Source organism: Antrostomus carolinensis, unplaced genomic scaffold, assembly GCF_000700745.2.
Source record: "Antrostomus carolinensis isolate BGI_N321 unplaced genomic scaffold, ASM70074v2 scaffold52360, whole genome shotgun sequence".
Classification (NCBI taxonomy): Eukaryota; Metazoa; Chordata; class Aves; order Caprimulgiformes; family Caprimulgidae; genus Antrostomus; species Antrostomus carolinensis.
The window spans coordinates 16633-36059 of NW_010291657.1; the positions used below are offsets into that span (position 1 = coordinate 16633).

At 42.7% G+C, this 19427-nt stretch overlaps 1 protein-coding gene across 1 annotated transcript in view; it reads left to right on the plus strand.

Moving 5' to 3' along the window:
* Positions 1-16698, plus strand: part of MAGI3 (membrane associated guanylate kinase, WW and PDZ domain containing 3) — a gene marked incomplete at its 5' end in the record, with an annotated part of 29518 nt that extends 12820 nt beyond the window's left edge. The window contains 12 exons of the mRNA XM_029087146.1: positions 37-68; positions 2170-2320; positions 2913-3004; positions 3948-4140; positions 5352-5537; positions 7770-7955; positions 11445-11547; positions 11656-11788; positions 12298-12441; positions 14055-14193; positions 15852-15941; positions 16406-16698. Coding sequence (XP_028942979.1) covers positions 37-68; positions 2170-2320; positions 2913-3004; positions 3948-4140; positions 5352-5537; positions 7770-7955; positions 11445-11547; positions 11656-11788; positions 12298-12441; positions 14055-14193; positions 15852-15901 — 1409 coding nt within the window. The remainder of the gene's footprint in view (positions 1-36; positions 69-2169; positions 2321-2912; positions 3005-3947; positions 4141-5351; positions 5538-7769; positions 7956-11444; positions 11548-11655; positions 11789-12297; positions 12442-14054; positions 14194-15851; positions 15942-16405) is intronic.
* Positions 16699-19427: the final 2729 nt, after the last annotated feature.

Genomic DNA, 19427 nt, shown 5'->3' on the forward strand with positions numbered 1-19427 from the left:
GTACTGAAATTGCTTTCTACATTGTATTTTCTTCAGGTCCACCCTCGCCTACTAAAACCACCAAAGGGGTGAGTATTAGTGAGGTATTTATATTTCTTTCTGATGGAGAGCATTCAGGGTTTTTTGGTTACAAAACAGACTCCTAAATATGGTCTGCTTCACACAAAAGATTCCTTTGAGGTTTTTTGCGTTGTTCAGTGGAGGTAATTGATGTCTCTCTTCTTACTGCTGAAGAGTCAAGAATGCAGCAAAGATCTTGTGTGATGATGGGTGTAGTATCATTGATTGGTCATTATTTTAAAAATGACATTTCCACTCAAGTTCTATCATTATTTCATTTTTTTGCAATATACTTGAAATTGCTGTCTGTGTGCAGACTTTGACCTGCTTTTGTTAATCTCATCTCTGGATTTTAGTCCCTGTCATAATCTGCAAGATGATTTAGCAAAACCACATCTACTTAGCTGGCACAGATTCATTGTCTTAAGTAACAGCTGTCAGAATACCCATTAAAAGGGAAACAAAATACAGTATCTTTTTTTTTCATTGCTAATTACTTGTATTTAAGTGAAATGGGATTTCTAAAGGAAGTTTACAATACTTCAATATTTCTCAGTCCTTGCATAGAATTAATGGACTGATCAGTACTCCCTTCTTAAAATGCTTTTTTATCTTTGAATCCATATTTCCAGGAAGTCTCTATGCAGTGGTTCTAGTTTGGTACTCATTCTTGGAAGTTTGATCTGTTGGGGTATCTTTAATAAATTTTAGCTCAGTAAAGAATCCTTTGGCTTAATAAAATACTCTCTGATTTGCTAAAGCTGATAGTAATGCATATTTTTGTCATGAGTACTTCTTTTATGAATTAGGCTCATCAGTGAACAGAGCTGTTTCTTTAAAAATATTTATTGTACAGAACAAATTATTTCATTTTTAGGAAAAACCCATTACCAGGATGTAGATACAGCTTTTTTTTTTTATCTTTGTCTTGCTATTTGAGTATTGGGAGTTGTATCCCAGCAGTGGGATGAGCACACATGAAACAGACTGCACTCAGTAAGATTTGCAGATTCAGTTCCTTGCAATCATACAGCTGCCCACACTAAATGAATTGGTGCATAACTCTCTGCAGCACGAGGACACAAACCTTGCTGGCCTGGCCCGCGCGCTCTGAGCAGGGAGGCTAAAAATACTGCGGACTCGGGGACTGGCATTCTGGCACACGTGCAGTAGCAACTTCCCGTGGAGCTCTCGATGTTCAGTGGCATTAAGCAGCATGGCAAAATAATTCTGTTAAAAAGGGCAAGTTCTTGTGTTTATAAACACGCGAGAAGTGTCAAACTGCTGAATTGCTTGGGGAGTTTTTTTCCCCCACCCTTTGTAAAAGGGCATATCTAGGTCTATTCTGGTTGTGCTTTTGTTTAACGTGCAGAGACACATGCTGACTATCATGTTCCAGTTTTCCAGGTTGGGTTCCAGCCCAGAATAAGTATTTAGAGTTACTTTAGTGCATAATCGATTGGAAATTAGGGTGGGAGGCCACAAGGATGCTTGGTGTCCTTTCTTCATTAAATACTAATAGGAGTGTTGCAGCTATCAGATCATAAGAAAAATGCAAATACTGAATTTCTAATGCCTCACGCTACCCAAGTGTATTCCTCCTGTTCAGTACTTACAATGCCCTTGGGATACCTGCAGCAAACACCCTGGTGTTGGGCACAGCTCAGGTGCTCTTGTTTGGATGCGGTTTGGCAGTGGGCAGGAGGCAGCATCCGCAAAGCAGCTCGTGCCCGTGGTGGTGGAGCACGGTCCAGAGCCCAGCAGGTGCCTGCCGAGGAATGGGTCCCTTCTCCAGACACCCTGCTTCATCCCGGGTGCTGGTAACCACCTGGAGCTGGCTGGCTTTACTCACTTCTGAGCATCAGTCGCTTCAAACCCCGTTTATAAGCCCCATCTTCGGTAGAAATCTGTGGCCTGGGAGGAAGACTTCAGTAGTCTGGTCAGACGTGTACACTGGAAAGCTGTGTTGAGTAGTAATATTATTCCCCTGTTCCCTTGGTTTTTGCCCTGCATTCCATCTCTGCATGATGTTGATTGTCTTTGCATGCACAAATTCAGTTATGCTTTTGATTTAACGTGGATTTTGTCGGGTGGGGTCTGTTTCAAAAGGACAAGCAGGACGGTTCAGGTAGTTTGGAAGCTGTCGGCGATCCCATCCCGCAGCCGATGCCGTTTCCACCCAGTGCTGTACGACCGGGCTCTCCTAAACTAGACCCTTCAGAAGTCTACCTGAAGTCCAAGACTATATATGAAGACAAACGTGAGTATATCAACTTTAATTTGGCAATACTCGATTATGAAGGGAATTTTTTCTTTGCCATATATGGTAAAACTACTGTGACTTTTGTATTGTGTTTGTCAACCTCCTGTAGATAAAACATTTCAAGAAATGTGTCATTCATCCAGAAATTAGAAAACTGGGGAACTCCTTTTTAAAAAAAAAAAGACACAAAATGCTTTCAGACATATTTACAATAAAGCAGTTAATCATAGAAGTGCTCTCAAGGATGATCTAGTTGTGAAATAAACTGAAGTAGACCTGCCCATTTCAGAGTTTATAGAAGGTAGCTTTCAGTTGTATTACAGACCGGATTTGATCTTGGCCCACTATGGGAATGCAGCTGTGATTTCTCCTCTGGCATTAGTCAATCTGTCCTTTCCTTTTTCAGCCTTTTCTTAAAGATTTCTTTTTCCATTTTGGAAAGAGAGCATTGCTGAAGATTTGACTGTTTATTTACTGTATTTCTGGTTATTGTGTTCTGTCGAGAAGAGTCAGAATGCACCACAAAAGCATAATCTTTCAGTAATCAAAGATTACTCCTTACATGTTTTGAAATGTTGCTTTCTCTTAGCTCCAAACACAAGAGATTTGGATGTTTTCCTGCGAAAACAAGAGTCAGGCTTTGGCTTCCGGGTGCTTGGAGGGGATGGACCAGATCAGCCTGTAAGTGAAACAATTTACGGTCGCCTGCATGTTGCTTTACAGTATTACTGTTCAAATTACTCCTACTCTGTCATCCTCATTTTCCTCTCATTCTAAACAGTTGAATGGTGGCAAAATTGATCGATTCAGTAACTGCCCTTTAAAGATCAAGAATTGGTTCAGATTTCCTTTCTTTATTTCAATATTTGTGGCTGACTTTTTAATCTGCAAGGCCCCCGTGCACTTTCTGCTCTCCAGAGCCTGTCTTTGGCAGCAGTTTTCTCTGTCAGGCTGATCATACTGCCGGTGTTTCTGCAGTTGTTGCTGTGTCTCAGGAGCACTGGAAAGGACAGCGCTGGTGCTCAGCTTTTGCCCATTTCCACCTGATCCCGATGGTGGTCTTAGCACAAAATGTGCCCTGATAATGCTCAGTGTGCCGTGCACCTCAGTGCATCCCGGGGAGCAGAGGAGTGGAAGGAAGCTGCTGCTTACTCTGCAGAAACTCTGTTAAGCCATTGTTGTGAATGCAGCCCAGTGAAACAAGGCAAGATGTGGCATTGTGTCCCACTGCTATTCACCCACCTCCCCTTGCCAGTGTCTGAGAAATCATATATATATATAACAAGTACGTGGTGTGTACTTGTGTCAAAACTTGGTCTTTTTAACAAAGTGATAAATATGCTCAGGGGAGAGTGACGCTTCCAGAATTCATGAAAATAAGAATTAAAAATCCCCCCCAAACTTTGTATATTTGCTGAATTCTTTGAGCCCCCAGATTGCATCCACTGAGTCAGCTTGTGCAAAGTATGGCTGTGTTTCTGCCAGAATTGGACAGTCAGATAATCTTTAAAAATATCTTCCCAAAAGCCTTAATCTGTCTGGATTCACCCAGATTCCAACCATTACATGTTCTGATGAGTTCATGTTCTGCTGTTCAAACCCCCTGACTCTGCTCTGCTGACAGATTTATATTGGAGCCATAATCCCGTTGGGAGCAGCAGAAAAAGACGGCAGGCTTCGAGCTGCTGATGAGCTGATGTGTATTGATGGAGTCCCTGTCAAAGGGAAGTCACACAAACAAGTGTTGGATTTAATGACCAGTGCTGCACGGAATGGTCAGGTGCTGCTCACAGTCCGGAGGAAGATCTTCTTTGGTGGTAGGTGTCTGTCTGTCCAGAGAGGCTACTGCAGGGGACGGGTCTGGTTAAAGGAACACTCGGTGCTTTTGTAATCAAATCAACTAAAGCTGCTTTGAAACTTACCAGTTATTGTGCTAGAGCTGAGCAGCCTGAGATTCGGGAGGGTCAGCTGTAATTCTGAGTAAGTGAAGAAAAGCAGAATTTGATAAGCTGATGCTTTGGTGCTTGCCAGTTTGCACTGCTCACACAGGTAAGGCTCTGAAAATTCCGATGACAGTGGTGTTTTCTTCAAACCTTTTTGCAGATATCAGAACAGCCACTAAGGCGATGCAAACTGAGTAATAACACAGTCTCTTTTCTGTACAACATGCTGTATTTCCAAGTCTTTTGGCATCTGTGTGCAGCAAGAATAAGTGTATTCAAAGCAGAGATGATTCAGGGCAGCATCTTGTGATTCTGCAGTTTTAGATCAGTATCCAGATGGGCAGTGTACAGAAAATTACTGTCCATGACTCAGTGATGCTGGTCCTGTGAATGACAGAGCTGGGATGGAGTTCAGGAGACCTGATGATGGTGCCCTGTTGTGATTAGCAACAGTATTGCTTTTCTATGGCATTATTCAACCATTAATTCTGAGTTATACACAAGTAAAAGGAAAAAGTACTTTTAAGATCAGTTCTCAATTTCTTTAAGATTCCTTCTGATAGATAGGCAGACTACTTCAGGACCCAAAATGTTGTAGGTTTCCTAAAAGAAAGCCTGGATTCAGTCTTCCAACTGCCTTTAAAAAATGTTTCTGTTGTTCCAAGTAAACAGTTGTTCCTCACTGAAGATAGCAGTAGTTGTAGTTTGCAGTTGGATCTCTTCAGTAGATCTTTGTACTTGTAACATGCAGAAAAGCCATGACTTTTTTTTACTATAAAAAGGCATCAGATCCCTCTGACAAAGTCTGTGTACACACTGCCAGGTCTGTTCAGCTGCGTGCAGCAGACTGCCCTTGTGTAACAGTGCACACCTGTGTGGGACTCTAGGCCTTTGAATGCTTTATCCTGCATCTGATTTCTCTTTGATACAAATTGTATTGTTAATAAACTCACCCCTTGCTTTCCCAGGCAGACAGTGTTTCCTCGTGCTGGCCCTGATACCGAGAGGTACAGTTTTGCTGTAGTTGCTTGCTAAAACAGCAGTATTGTCTTTTCCTTATTTGTTGTTTGTCTTTTACGTGCAAGGGGAAAAGCAACTGGAGGAGGAGGAGTCGCAGCCGGTCTTGACGCAGAATGGCTCTCCCCGACTGAATCGAGTAGAGTTTGCAAACCAGCAGTCCCCAGAGGTCTATGATGTCCGTCTGCAGCGGAAGGAGAATGAAGGATTTGGCTTTGTCATCCTCACCTCAAAGAACAAACCTCCTCCTGGTGGTAAGTGCTGTGTTCTGGCGGTGTTCTCACTGCCCAGCCTCACTGCGTGCTGCTCGCACCGAAGCTGCTGCTGGTGTGAGCAGGGCTGCGGCTTCTCCAGGGATTTCTTTTCCTTTGATGTGCTGGTGTTACCTACACAGTGCTCTGCATAGGTACAGTTGTCTTTCCTACACACTATTTCACAGCCCAGCCCAAGGCAGTTTGGTCTGTCTTGCTTAATGTTTATACAATTTTTCATCCAACTGTGACATAAGTGGTGAGCTGGGAAAAGTGTATCACATGCAACCAGACCGTGTGCACTTGTCACAGGGCAGTCGTCAGGACACAGATAGATGTCAGGCTGTGGTGGTGATGTAGATTCTCACACTGCATTAATTCATAGGCATTTTAATGGAAGTATAGTTTCAACCTTGGCTTTATATTAGCTAATCAGGTAGAATTTCTTATTTTGGGGATCTGAGAGAGTAGAGACTGCAGTACTTGGAAGAAAGCAATGAAGTTGTTACTGTCAGATAGAATGTTTGTCTAGAAAGATCATAAAAATGAAAAAGTAGCTTGCTGTGGTATTACATTTCTGATATATGGACATGGCTTCAGGCATAGTTGTAAAGATAAACAGCAAAAGAACCAAGGTTAAAAGCAAAAATAAAAAGAAATACTGTGAGCAGAAGTGAATGAGAGAAGCTGCTTGCTGGAAGCTCTGGAGTCCAACTCAGTTAATGGAAAGAACCATGACCTCCCACGCAGGAGCAGGTCTGCTCAGTCTCATCAGGTGCATTGTATTCCTCATGCTGATGGCTGCTACTCACCTAGCAGTGCCAGGTAGAGACTATTCAGCATTTTTTGCATGAGGTGGTGAGTAGGATCCCTTGTGAGACTCATTCCCTTTGGCCATCAGGTTTGGGTTATCTGTGTCAGCCCTCGAAATACAAGCCAACTTGCCCACAAAATAACTCAATTCATTGACATCAAGGTACAGATAACTCCTGAAATCCTTACTTGGTTCCTTTAGTTCCTTAGTGTCAGTCACCCTTCTGAAACTTCCTCAGGTGCTTCCAGACAAACATAACAATGGCTTGAAAGTGTGTCTCTTATTAAGCCTCAAACACTTTCTTCTGGTTTTCTACTTCATTTCACTGCACAATAAAAAACCAGCAGGAGCACAGAAAAAAACTGTTTCTAAATAACATTGTGCTGAATTCATATGATATATATTTAGAGTGTGATGCAGTCTTGGCTCAGATGATACCTTTTCAAGAACGTCAAAGCCAGCTGCTCTGGAAGTGCCTGGCAGGGTGGGACAGCACAGCAGCAGCAGTCCACACGTGGGAGCTGCCCACTGCCATTGAGTTCCTGTGGCAAGGGCAGGGTGAGCTGTCACCCTCCGGCGTGTGATTGCTGCACAGATAGTTGTGTCCCATGTCAGAGTGGCTGTGGGTTGACAGTGTGTTGTCTGGTCAGTTGAATATTAATAAAAAAACATTATTAACAGAATTATTCTATAATATATCGGTATTCTGTTATAATATAACTGTACTACAGACTGTTTTTGTCTGAGGATCTGCTGCAAATCCCTTTTTATTTGATATTAGAACTGAAAGTAGAAGACAACTGAAACCAATTCCAGTTCTGGAAACATAGGCCCTGTGGTCTGAGCTGTTTCTAGCACACAGGAAAAAGAGATGCTGGTGCACCCACAGGCTGTGCTATGCAGAACTTTTCTGTGCCACAGTTTAACATGAAGCTACTGTGTTCTTCTAAAGCCAGGATATTTAAAAACAATCAGCAATTGAGTCTGCAAGCCTGCAGTGCTTTACTCTTCACAGTTGGCTCTTAGGTTTGTATAATACTTAAAAAATCAGTCTATTCAGGGAAGTGTAATTAAAATTTAAACTCATGGTAAATGCTAGAAGGCATCAATGTCTGTTCCTTCACAGTAACTTCTGCATGTGCTAGCTCATTAAAACAATCCTTGATGGCTTTTTAATCTTGGGTGGCTGGTGACGCTGTGAAAGAGTTTCAGATAATCTGTTGTGGTTTTGAAAAGCCAGCTGATAATCCTGCCAGGCACGTGGTGTTCTCACCTCCCTGATCCCTCAGAGAAGAGCAGCAACTACAGAAAGCAGGCACTGTCCTTCAGAGCACGAGCGGGCTGTGGCACTTCTGGGTCCGTGTGGTGCTTATCTGACATGAATATTAATCGTGTTGCTGTGCCTGCTCTTGATTTCCTAGTGATTCCTCACAAGATCGGGCGAGTTATAGATGGGAGCCCAGCTGACCAGTGCGGGAAGCTGAAGGTGGGAGATCGCATCTCGGCGGTGAACGGTCAGTCCATCGTTGAGCTCTCGCATGACAGCATAGTGCAGCTGATCAAGGACGCGGGCAACACCGTGACTCTGACTGTCGTGGCTGAGGAAGGTAAGGAGGGTACCTGCCCCCAGCAGGTGGGTGGGTCCTACCACACTGCCAAAGTCTGATGTTTGTAACCTGAAGTTAATTCACTTAAAGTGGACTATTTTAAGATGTTTGGAAATTAAAGAAAAGAGAGCGAAGCTCATCCATTTGCTCTGGAAGAGCTGAAGGCAGGTGGGGCAGAGAGAGGCAGCTGCCAAGGTGGTTATGCTGAAAAATAAGATACAAGTATTAACAGAATGATACAGGGTAAGAGAAATTCTCGTGGTTTCTCACGTGAGAGAGAAAGGCTGCTGCTCACATGGAAACATGTCCAGACCTTGTATTCCTCAACCAAAGAGAGATGACTTCTCCTGGGAGCTACAGCAGACATGGGATGACGCTTAGAGAGAAAATCTCCCTGCCCCCAGACAGGGCCCGTCTCTTGCTGCTGTGGTCACTGCCAGGAGTTTAGTTCCAGACAAGGCAAGTGCTCCTGTCATGCCCTGGAGCAGCTCTCTAGGCAGAGGTGGGGTGCTCCAGGGCCGCAGGGACACCTGCTTTCCAGATCCTCTCCATTTAGGCACTCTCAGTTTTCCTTCCTGCCATGTTAAAATACACAAATTGCCTCATGCTGCATCCCAGGGATACAACAGAAACATCCTGTAGTTCTGTCTGCCAAGCTGCCCTTGGGAAAACGGTCACATCCCACATGAAAACCTTGCTCAGGGTTTTCCTACAGGGCCTCCCAGCCTGCTAGCAAATTCTTCACAGGCAACTGCCATGTCATCTAAGCAGCAACGTGGGTATTGTGACTGCAAAGTCCTGTCTTTAGAGACCATATTCTAAATAAAAGCTCCCATGCAACACTGCATTCAGTGTGGTATTGTTTCTATACAAACAGTTTACTGTAAATTTGTGAAATCCAATCATTTGAAGAGAAAAGCTGTTTTCCAGCCCTGCTTACCACTGCTTTTTTTCTGGATTGCTGCTTGTGGGTTTAATTAAACTCGCTATCATTACTTTGCCAGAAAGTTGGCTTTCTTCACCTTTTAAATAATAAATGCCTAAAGCCAGAATGTGAATAAAGCCAACAGATGATTCTCTAATTTCACGTTCTTTGCAAATATTTAACATGCTATCTCAGCCTATAATACAGAATTTCAAAGACTTAATTTTCCTTTTTGTTAATGCTTGAAGCAGAGAGACTTCTATAAATTGTTATTTTTCTATTAAGATTTTCATTTTTATCAATTCTGATTCATTCCAGTTGAAGGGCCACACCTCAAAGGAGTTGTTCGGAGCAATGTTTATAATGCAACTGAAGTTTGACTTGGTTACATTAGAGCTGTTTTTCTGGAGCTCTTAATCAGCCTTATTTTCAAAATAAGCTTTCTGGATATAACATTTTTGTCCCTTATTTGTGCATGACCTTACCTGGACTCTGTGTAAGAACTTGTCTTACTTCCTCAATTACAGATTTGGAGCCAAAAGGTAGAGATAAGACAAGAACCTGGGGAGAATGAACAGAGAGGGGAGGGGAAAAAAAAAGTCAGTGGCAGGTGACAAAACTAAACTGAAGAGACCTGTAAGAAAAAACGTGTGGCTTAGAGGAGCTGGAGGGGGCATGGTTCAGAATTTTGTGACAAAGAAGGAGAGAGAAGCAGAAGCAGTTCCACTGAAATGGGAATGTATCACCACTTCAAAATTCTCCTTGATTGAGTTGGAGAACTACAGTTTATCTCACAGCATAACCCTCCGTACAGCCAGAGTGGATGTGGATCAGTCAGGGCTTCGGGTGTTTTCCCCACTGGGTTGCAGGGGCAGAGCTGAGCTTCACAGAGATGGTTCACAGGACGGTGATTAACACCGAGGGAGATGCAGGATGCAGCTCCAAAGAGAACAACGCCCATTTTGCCAGAAGCTGTTCAGCATCACAGAGCATGAACCCTAACAGAGTTTGCTGTCCCCCAGTGCACGTCTCCAGTGCTGTCCTCTGAGACTGGCAACGAGGATACTGCGCTGTACCCCTTCCCTCTGCCTCCTGGCTTTCACAGATGTGTGATCTTTGCTTTTCAAATGAATAAACGAATTCCACTTCATGCGCCAGAAGACATTCTTTAACATTTTTCACAAAAGCAGGAGCTTGTCAGCTTTTGTCATGTATTAGCTTGAAACACAAGAGAGCAGGCTGAAAAGAGGACTGGAGAATTTGTGCAAACAGATGGCATTTTTCTTGCCTGTGCTTCTAAATTAAAATTCTGAGGATAAACCAGGAGCAAAAGTTGACATTTTGTCTCTAGAGAAAAACCTCTTTAAGGCACGTCCTAGTCATAGCACCAAGCAGTCCTGTGAAGGACTTGGGAGGCCTCCCATACCTGAGAAACTCCATCTAATAACATGCATTATGTTTTCCTTCCCTTAAGATGCTTGAACACTTTGTAAATTTCACTGGGGTTGGTTTGTTTTTAACTGAGCAATGCAGTAATGTGCTGCACCTAACAGAGCACTGGAACATCTCTAGTTTTGGTGCTTGGGATTTTTTTTGGTTTGGTTTGGGTTTTTAACCCTTATAAGGAAAAGGAGTTTTAGTTTAGAATTCAGCACAGAAGTTCATCTTAGGCCACTACTTACCATTTCAGGCTCTAGCTAAGAGGCAGCTTTTTGCAAAGACTAATGGTTCATTACTCTTAAGGGACAGAGGCGTTTTTTATCCTGAAACATGGTTTTTTTATAAAGGCACTGGCTTTATTGCAAAGCGCACAATCACTTTATTTTGTGTGGAAGGGAAAATAAGCTATTTTGAAAGATTTTATTAAAATGTCATTATACTTTAATTTTTACTTAGCCTTTGGGAGAAGGCAAAACACTTTAAAATTCTCATTGATAATCTGTCAGTGAATCTAGTCCCTCCTGCATGGTTGTGGGACCAGTTCATAACCTTTCCTGTAGCCAGCCAGCTCTCTGTTGTGCTTTAAAGGACTTGACAGTTTCTCTCCGTTGTTAAGGTCTTCACCTCTCAATCCTCATTGCCCTGCAGATCCTCATTCTCATCTTACCTTTAAAAAGAGTCATGTTCTCAAATGGATGTTATTCTTAATCTCTTACAAAATTCTATTATATTGGTTATCCAAACCAACTTCATGGATATCACTATCCCTGATCCCTCCTGGTCTGTATCGACTTGCAGTCAGTCTTCTGTTCATGTCTGATTTGGTTAAAATTGTGTTGTTTTTTTCTGAGGAAAAACAGCGTAGGTAAGAATAAAATTCCTAGGAATTTATTCTGTGGAACCACTGAACTGCACTTGGGTTCCTGGCTTATGGCATTAGACCTTGGAAAATCCTCTTCACCTTGTGACTGCGGTGAGCTCAGCGCAGCCCAAGATGCTGCGGCGGTAGCATCTGCAGGAACAGCGGGCAGGGTGCTGATGGTCACTGTGGTCTCGTGGTGAGTGAGCTTTGCTCTGTATCTGGGAACTTCTCTGTGACTGTCGATTTTGGTTTAATTTATTAGAACACCGTGGTCCTCCATCAGGAACAAACTCCGCCAGGCAGAGTCCAGCTCCGCAGCACCGGCCGCTGGGATCAGCACAGACCAACCCTTCCGGCGCAGACAGGTACAGTGCTTTGGGGTTTGGCAAAAGGAACCAAGAACAGCGAGAAGAGCTTGACCAGAGGGATTGTTAACACAAAGGTAACATCCGCATCCTTTTACCTCTGCGCAGGAGTGCTACAGAAGGTGAAGCTGGAAAAGAAGGTTCCAGTAGTTACAGGCTTTCCTGGCCCGAGCATAAGCACTTGACACAAACTGATGCCGGCGTTGCTTCAGTTACTGGTGGCCGTCATTCCCAGATCCAGGTAACTGTCCAGAGGCTGTGGGGACACAAAATTCTTGTTTGTCAAGACACTGCAGTGGCATTACCACGGAGTATTCAAAAGCAGAACAATAAACACATCCCTGTCAGACACGGGTAGAAAAGTCGCTTATAAAAATGCACTAAAGTGTTTCACAGAACATTTTTGCTAATGTTTTAAATTTGATTATCTCCTTAGTATAGCTGATTACTCATTATAATTATAAAAGAAACAGCAAATGCCTGCAACATGGCTACTACAGACCCTTGGCAAAGTTTCTTAAAGAAATTTCATGCATATCTAAAACTTGCAAGGAAAAAACGTTACATGTGTTTAGAGTTAGAATGGAACCATTACCCTGAGCTGTACATGAGTTGCAATGAATTCAGTTTAAATCATGGATTGCATGTTTCTCAAAATACAGAAATGCAGGAAGCATTTTTCCAGAAAAACAAATGTTTAAATCTGCCTACAGGTCCTCATCCTTTTTTTTTCTCTGGCTTCCCACACAGAATCCTGGCTGTTTCCCAGTAGAGTTGGAAAGGGGCCCTCGAGGGTTTGGATTCAGCCTTCGAGGAGGAAAGGAATACAACATGGGCTTATTCATCCTTCGACTTGCTGAAGATGGGCCAGCTGTCAAAGATGGGAGAGTACATGTGAGTTTGTTATCTCCAGTCCATTTGTTGATGAAGTTGGCCTTTTGACATCAATTCACCTACAGTGGCAACAAGCTTTGTTCTTTCATGAGTGCAGGGTCCCAGGAAACAGAACAGCGTGGGGACAGCTGCCCTTCTTCCAGCTGTCACTGCGCGCTGACAGCGTGGGCTGGGCTGTGGCAACAGGCTTTTAAGGGAGAAATAGATGAACAGCTCTGGCCATCTAAAATGAACTGTCCATCCATGCTTGAATCACAATAATGTACATGCCCAGGGTGTGAGCAGCAGTCACTTAGGATACTTTAGCAGCCCTGACAAGAAATTACACAGTGGAGCAGAAAGCTGAAAGGAAAATCCCTGTCCAAGTCAGTGAATTTGTAGGGAGTGTTTGTGTGTACGTTGTGCTGTTGCTCTTCTATGCAGTGTTTGAAGATACAAGCCTAATTTTTTTTTTTTTTTCAAAGATCAGTATGTTAATTCTTCTGTTTTTGCGTGGAAATCAGTTTCAAATATTGTAGTAAAAGCAAAATATGTGGGTACAGTAGCAAAGAATGATGGTACGTGAGAATCTGTGACTACTGCCCTCTGAATTTTCAGAGGATGGAGGACGAAGCAGAGCCAGGTGCTGGTGAGATGCCATCCTGAATGCAGTCCTGGGGTTTCACTGTGTCCCCAACAGCTTGGGGCACAGAGGGGCGTGAGGTTACTCACAGTTTTCATGTCAGTCAGTTTCTCCCTCCTCAGCTGGAAAATGGCGTCATTTTCTGGCTGGACTTTAAAACAATGAAGAGGAATTTCTCACCCAGTTAATGGCAACTGAGCATGATGGGAGGCACGTCCTGCAGCGTGGAGCATCCTGTCCTGTCTGATGAGTAACCAGCCAGTGACCTCCTTTGGCAGAGAGAGTTTATTTAGCAAAGCCCAGAGAGACTCTTTAAACTGCTAATTTTATGCACTAGTGACATCCATTGGCTGATCCACGTACTGCGAAATACGTTCTGTGACCCTGTTTGTGGGGATGGGTTCCAGCAGCCTGCAGAGTTAGTCTGAACTGTAATTACCTGCCCAGTACCTCTGTAAGTTGCTAATTGGCCTCAGAGACTTCAGTACTCATAACTGCATAGTGATGATCTCTCCTACCTGGAATAAACAATCCTTTCCTTACACTGAACCTGTTCTGGTAGCGTTCAGCTCTGCATCGAGTGTGGAGAGGTTGCTGTGTTCCTTACCTGGGTAGCATGACTAAAGACAGGCACCTGGTGCCAGGTTTGACATGGTTCCACCATACGATGATCCAGAATGAAAATACATTAAAGCACGTGGCTGTATCCGTCTCATCACTTGGAAATAAACAGCAGATGGGTTTAAGTAATCTGAGTTCTGTCGTTGAGCTGACTGAGCAGAGGACCTGCATGAAGAGCTCTGAGCCGGCAGAGCGTTGTGTGGCGTCACGTTGATCAGCAGCCGTGGAATGGGTTTGCTGTTTGCTGAGAGGATTTTAGTGTGAGAGGAAACAGAGACCCATCTGCCTCTTATTTTTTTCTTTCTAAATTAAAAATTAGTTTATGGTGTCAGACTCACTGAGACTAACCTGGTTGCTCTTCTCTCCTCAGGTTGGTGACCAAATTGTTGAAATTAATGGAGAACCCACCCAAGGAATCACTCACACACGAGCCATTGAGCTGATTCAGGCTGGAGGGAATAAAGTTTTGCTGCTGCTGAGACCAGGGACGGGCTTGATACCAGATCACAGTACGTCATCCCAAGCGCCGTTTTGTTTTGAGGGTCTGAGACAATGGAGTACAGTCTGATAAGGAGACTCTGGTGCTCGTTCACTGAACCAGTCAGCAGTTCCCTTTTTGACAGCTGTGTGACTGTTCCTATTTATTTTAAAATATAAGGACTATTTTTTTTGATAAAATTAACACATGAAAAGTACATAGGAATATTACACAGGATGAAGCTATTGCGTGTTTGTAATTGTAAAAAGTTTCTCAGCTCTGTTCAAGCTAATCATATTTTCCTATACAAATGTGATAATTAACACTGATTGCCTTTTAATTTAAATCAAAATTCTCTATGATACAGTACTCAGTTCCAAATACCTATATTGTTGAGAATATTATTTCTGTACAGATTTACTTCACTGTTTTTAGCCTTCGAAATTATGGAATGCTTTGTTTTTCAAAGCCAAAACTTCAGAAAACAGGGAGAGGGGCAGCTTTGCTCTCAAAATGGATTCTGATTGTTTAAAGGTGTGACTTGTGCATCTACAACAGGAAAGCACAACTTTATAGGCCAAAAAAAAGGAACGACAGAAAAGCAAATGCTTGTGGGAGCTCAGAGTTCAGCTACAGAGCACAGAGCCGATGATTTTGATTCTGACTTAGGAAATGCTCTGAAACTGTAAACCTAAAAGACCTGTGGCTGTGGCAGAATGTTAAAGCAAAGAACTTTCTCTGCGAGTGCACGTTTTAGTCTTTTAGCCCTTGGTGCTGATCCCAAGATTCTGATGGTAAATTTCTTAAATTACAGGGTCACTTTTTCTGATGAAGACCTTTTCAATAATAGTGACCAACTATTAATGAATGAGTTTATCTAGGAGTTCATCCTTTGAAAATTTTAAAAGGCAGAGTTTGAACTAGCAAATCGTTTGTTAAGTCATTTACAGGCAGCAGCTGGTGTCTGCTCAAGGGCTAAAATCTGCTCAGGACTTTCTGCTTTTCTTTCCTCCAGAGAGCTGGAAGTTGGCCCTTAGCACCCTACTGTGCCGACCTGCACAGCGCAGTAAAATCAATGAATTAGCCTATGGCAGAGAAACAGCCCGGCTGTGACCTGCGAGGGCTGTTCTCTGCCATCCTGCGAGATTCCCGGCTGGCTGGGTTTGTCTCTCACACTGAATTACCTTGTCATTAAGGATGAAAGTTAAATATAGCCTTCCTCATGCTCTGATGAGCTTTTGTTGAGATCCTCTTCAAAGTCAGCGTTTACAAGCTAGAGGAGAGGGCAGCAGTGTGGGGGCACCTCCAGCGCTCTCCTCACTAACAGCTATTTAAGCCTGGTGCCATTTCCGCAGTGATAGATGGTGTTTATCCTGCACCACGGGGAACCTGGAGTCACTGCTGCCCTCTTGTTCTTAGAGATCTCCTGAGTCTGAGGTAGAAACTCAGTGGCATAGAAGAGTCTGAAGGAATCTCTGGGGACCATCTGGTCAAACCCTCTGTCCAAAATGGGGCCTGAGATTAGGTGAAGTGACTTAGATGAGACGAGATCAGCGGTGGTGGAGAGGAGAAGGGTTTTGTTGCCTCTTGTCTCACTGTGAATCATATGTGAGTTTCTGATGGAAATCTTGCTTGCTGTACTCTGTGATTTTGGTATGTAGTTCTGGGCTTTTTCTCTTCCTCCTTCAGGTTTGGCTCCTTCCAGTCTGTGTCCCTACGTGAAACCTGAGCAACATTAAGGGCTTTCAGTGCTTTTCTTGGTTTTTCCTTAAAGACTTGGTAAATCTGCATGTCTTGTGTTTCATCTCTTCCTATGATAAAGTGCCAGGCCATGAGTAACTTCAGCTCTTCACTGTTTTCAGTTTTCTTTTAGCATAACCATTTCAGTTCATTTGGTTTTCTTACATTAAACAAAGTAGGTCAGGGACTTTGTTTTGCAGTTCTGCTGCCTAGGCTCTAAAGTTGTGCTGATACAAGACCGTGTCAGTCCCGCAGGGACGGTGCCAGAGTTCTGAGCACAAGTTTTTTTCCAGAACCACATCCTTATGTTGTTGTAGAACAATGCAATATAGAAGACTGACTAAATAAGACTTTAGAGTATGCCACTACATAATCTTTTTTTAAATTGAATATTTCATATAACATCCTGGAATCTCAGTAGTATGCTAATTTCTAAAATATGTAGTGATTTTTTGGTTTGTTTTTGTAGTCATTTAGTCAAATCTCTCACTGTTTACTTCCAGGTGATTGGGATAGTTACAATCCATCTTCGTTAAATGTAATATATGAAGAACAGTCACCATTATCTTCATCTTCACATTCTGCTTCCCCATCTGAAGTGTGTTATTTACCAGTACCAGGAGAAGCTTTAATGAGAGTTCAGCTGTCTGAGAAACTGGAACAAGCGAAGAACACTGTGCCTGAAAAGATAAGCACTTTAACTGAAAAACAGTTTGAGGTGAAGCCTCAGTCTTCTCCCCAGAGAACAAAGAACAGATGGGAATGTCCCTCCAGTCCTGGGTTTGAAATCACAAAAGGTGGTTTGGACATAGGGACCAGAAGAGACAGATCTGCAAGTTCAGAAGAGTTGGGGGCTGCAGAGGGACACCCTCACACAGGATTCCACAGCCTCAGAAAAGGGGATCCTGAAAAAAACTATGGCACACTCTCACATAAATCTGACAGTTCCAGAAAGAGTGAGAGTAAACCCACAGAAATCGGGATGAACAACAGCAACAAAAAAGAGTATTCCAGAGGACACCGAGGAAGGTCTGCCAGTCCCCAAAAGCATCTCAGCAAGCAAGGGAACGTGGAAGCAGTAGGCAGGTTACAGGAATATCAAGATAGAACAACTGGTGGTGATAAGACTGTTGAGCGATTGAAAGGTGGAAATGGTAAAACAGGAGTCACCAGGAAAGACATGAAGCAGAAAACGGGTGGAAAGACGGACGGGTGGTCTCCAGAGCGACAACACGCAGCACTCGATGAGAATAACCTTCCATTCAGTGACTCTAGGAGAAACGTATCTGAAGATGGAAAAATAAAGAAGTCAAACTCTGGAGAGCCAAGTTCCAGCAGATTCAAAACTTCCAGTCTTTCCAATATTCCACTGCTTTCCATGGAGAAACAGAGGAGGCTAGAAACACAGGAGACACTTCTGCTGAACAGACACCACGGAGAGAGACACATGGAGCTGCCTGATGAAACCAAAGATGAGGGAATTTCCAAATCCGAGAATAGTTCTCCAGTCAAGAAAACACCGATCACTCCTGGGCCGTGGAGGGTACCAAGCGCCTGTAAAATCACCCAGACAGCGGGTGTGGCTGAGAAACGGGTCTGACTGACACTTTTTTTTAAGAACATGTTTTAATCAAGTTTCTAAGAATGGTCACTTAAAAGGATTGTTTCTTTTTCATGAAGTTGTAATTTTTTCCAGAAACTGGTTAGAGGGTGGAAAGTATTTGATTCGCTCTTAAATGATCTGAGCTGCATGAAGGACCCTTTGGATTGCTTAAATGAAACTCTCCCAGAAGCTGCTGTCCCCTTGTCCTCTTGAAGGCGGTGTTCTACTGCTCTCGACGTTGCACTGCTGCGGCTTTCTCAGATAGTATTGTGAGTTTCTGAACAAAATTATTTAATGTCTCTATTGCCAATGTGATCATGACTCACTCCTTGTTCTTGTGCCAAGTTACCTACTGTATCCAGTCAATCTGATCCTTCTCATACATATTCCAGTCACGGAAAAGGCAAGGTTTTGTTTGAAATGGGTATTTTCTAAGAGCATGGTGCATGTTTACATAGGGAAATACCCAAGTTCTTACTGGTTCAGTGAGAAGATGGGTGAGTTGGTTCTATCGATTCCAGGGCAGCAAATGAGCCACTGATGATGTTCAGTTGATGTTGTTTCTTAAATTTTTATACCTGATACAAAATCCTTTAGATAAAAATTATATTTGACATAATGTTTTGTAATTTTGCTATTATGAACACAGCAAAATTGCTTTATTTTCTTGGTTCATAAGGACGCCTGTACCCACTGTTCACAAACACCTGTCTGCAAAGAGAAAATTCTGGGTTCTGTTAAATAACATAATTCCTTTGGTTTCACGTGTGACACTCTGTCATCCTCAGCATTCTTGTAACATAAGCAATGAGTGCACGTTTATTTTTGGCCTCGTTGTGGTGCTGGATGCTGAAGTCTCGTCTTTAATTATTTGATGCTAGTTAGGAATTGGAATTTTTTCCTCTGTGGAGGTAACAACTGACCTTTAGGACAGAACCAACTGCCAGAGTAGCTTCTTAAGTGAAGTTCTTGCCTGTGTATATTAGAAAACAGCTCCCATGTTACTTTGAATGCATGATCTGTTTTTAAAGAGTGATAAATAGGATGATATACAGGGTACATGAGACTTAGTATCTATTGTTGGGGCTAGAATACCTAATTTAAAAAGAGGAATGTTACTGCCAGAATCTACTGACACATCAGTCCTACAGCTGCATAAACTGAAGGGTTTTATTTTATTCATGGTTTTAGTGATGATTTCCTGACATGTTGGGTTTTTATGACTGCAAAAAAGTGGTAAAAGGAGCCCAATGGTCCAGTTTGCAGGAGAAAGAAGTGTCAAAGCTCGAGCTTTATTTACTGGTGTTATAATTCCAACTAATGCAATTTGCTATTTGAAAGTGAATGAGTGACTGTCTGATTTGGGCTTTGAAACGATGTTTTTAAAGCTTAATGAAGCAGTGAATTGGTTCTGAGTTGAACTCTACAAGTACAGGTGACTATTCAAACAGCTTTTTAAACAAAGACTTTGGAAACTCAATAGGCTTTAAAGCAGATCTGAACTGTGCTCCGCTGCTTGACGTTGGATGATCCATTGAGATTTGCTGTGTAGCATAATATGTACAAATACTCCATGTTGTGGAGTATGACTGTGAAAATATTTCAATACTTTGAAGTACCCTGTGTAGATATTAACCCTGTATTCTTAACAAGAGATTGTTTTATGTTGAGTTGTATGCACTTGCCCCAACCACCGAGTACAGTGACAAATTCCGATGTTTAAGAACAAAGATGATTTGCCACCACTGAAATTTATTTCCCTGTCATCAACTACCCCTGTATTTTTTCTATATGTTACTGTGACCTAATTTAGTGTCTTACCTGTGTGTGATTTATCCTTCCATAGAACTTGTATCTGTACTTTCTGTATCAGATGACTTAGCCATGTGGCCTTGGAATGCTAAGCAATGTATGGATGTACT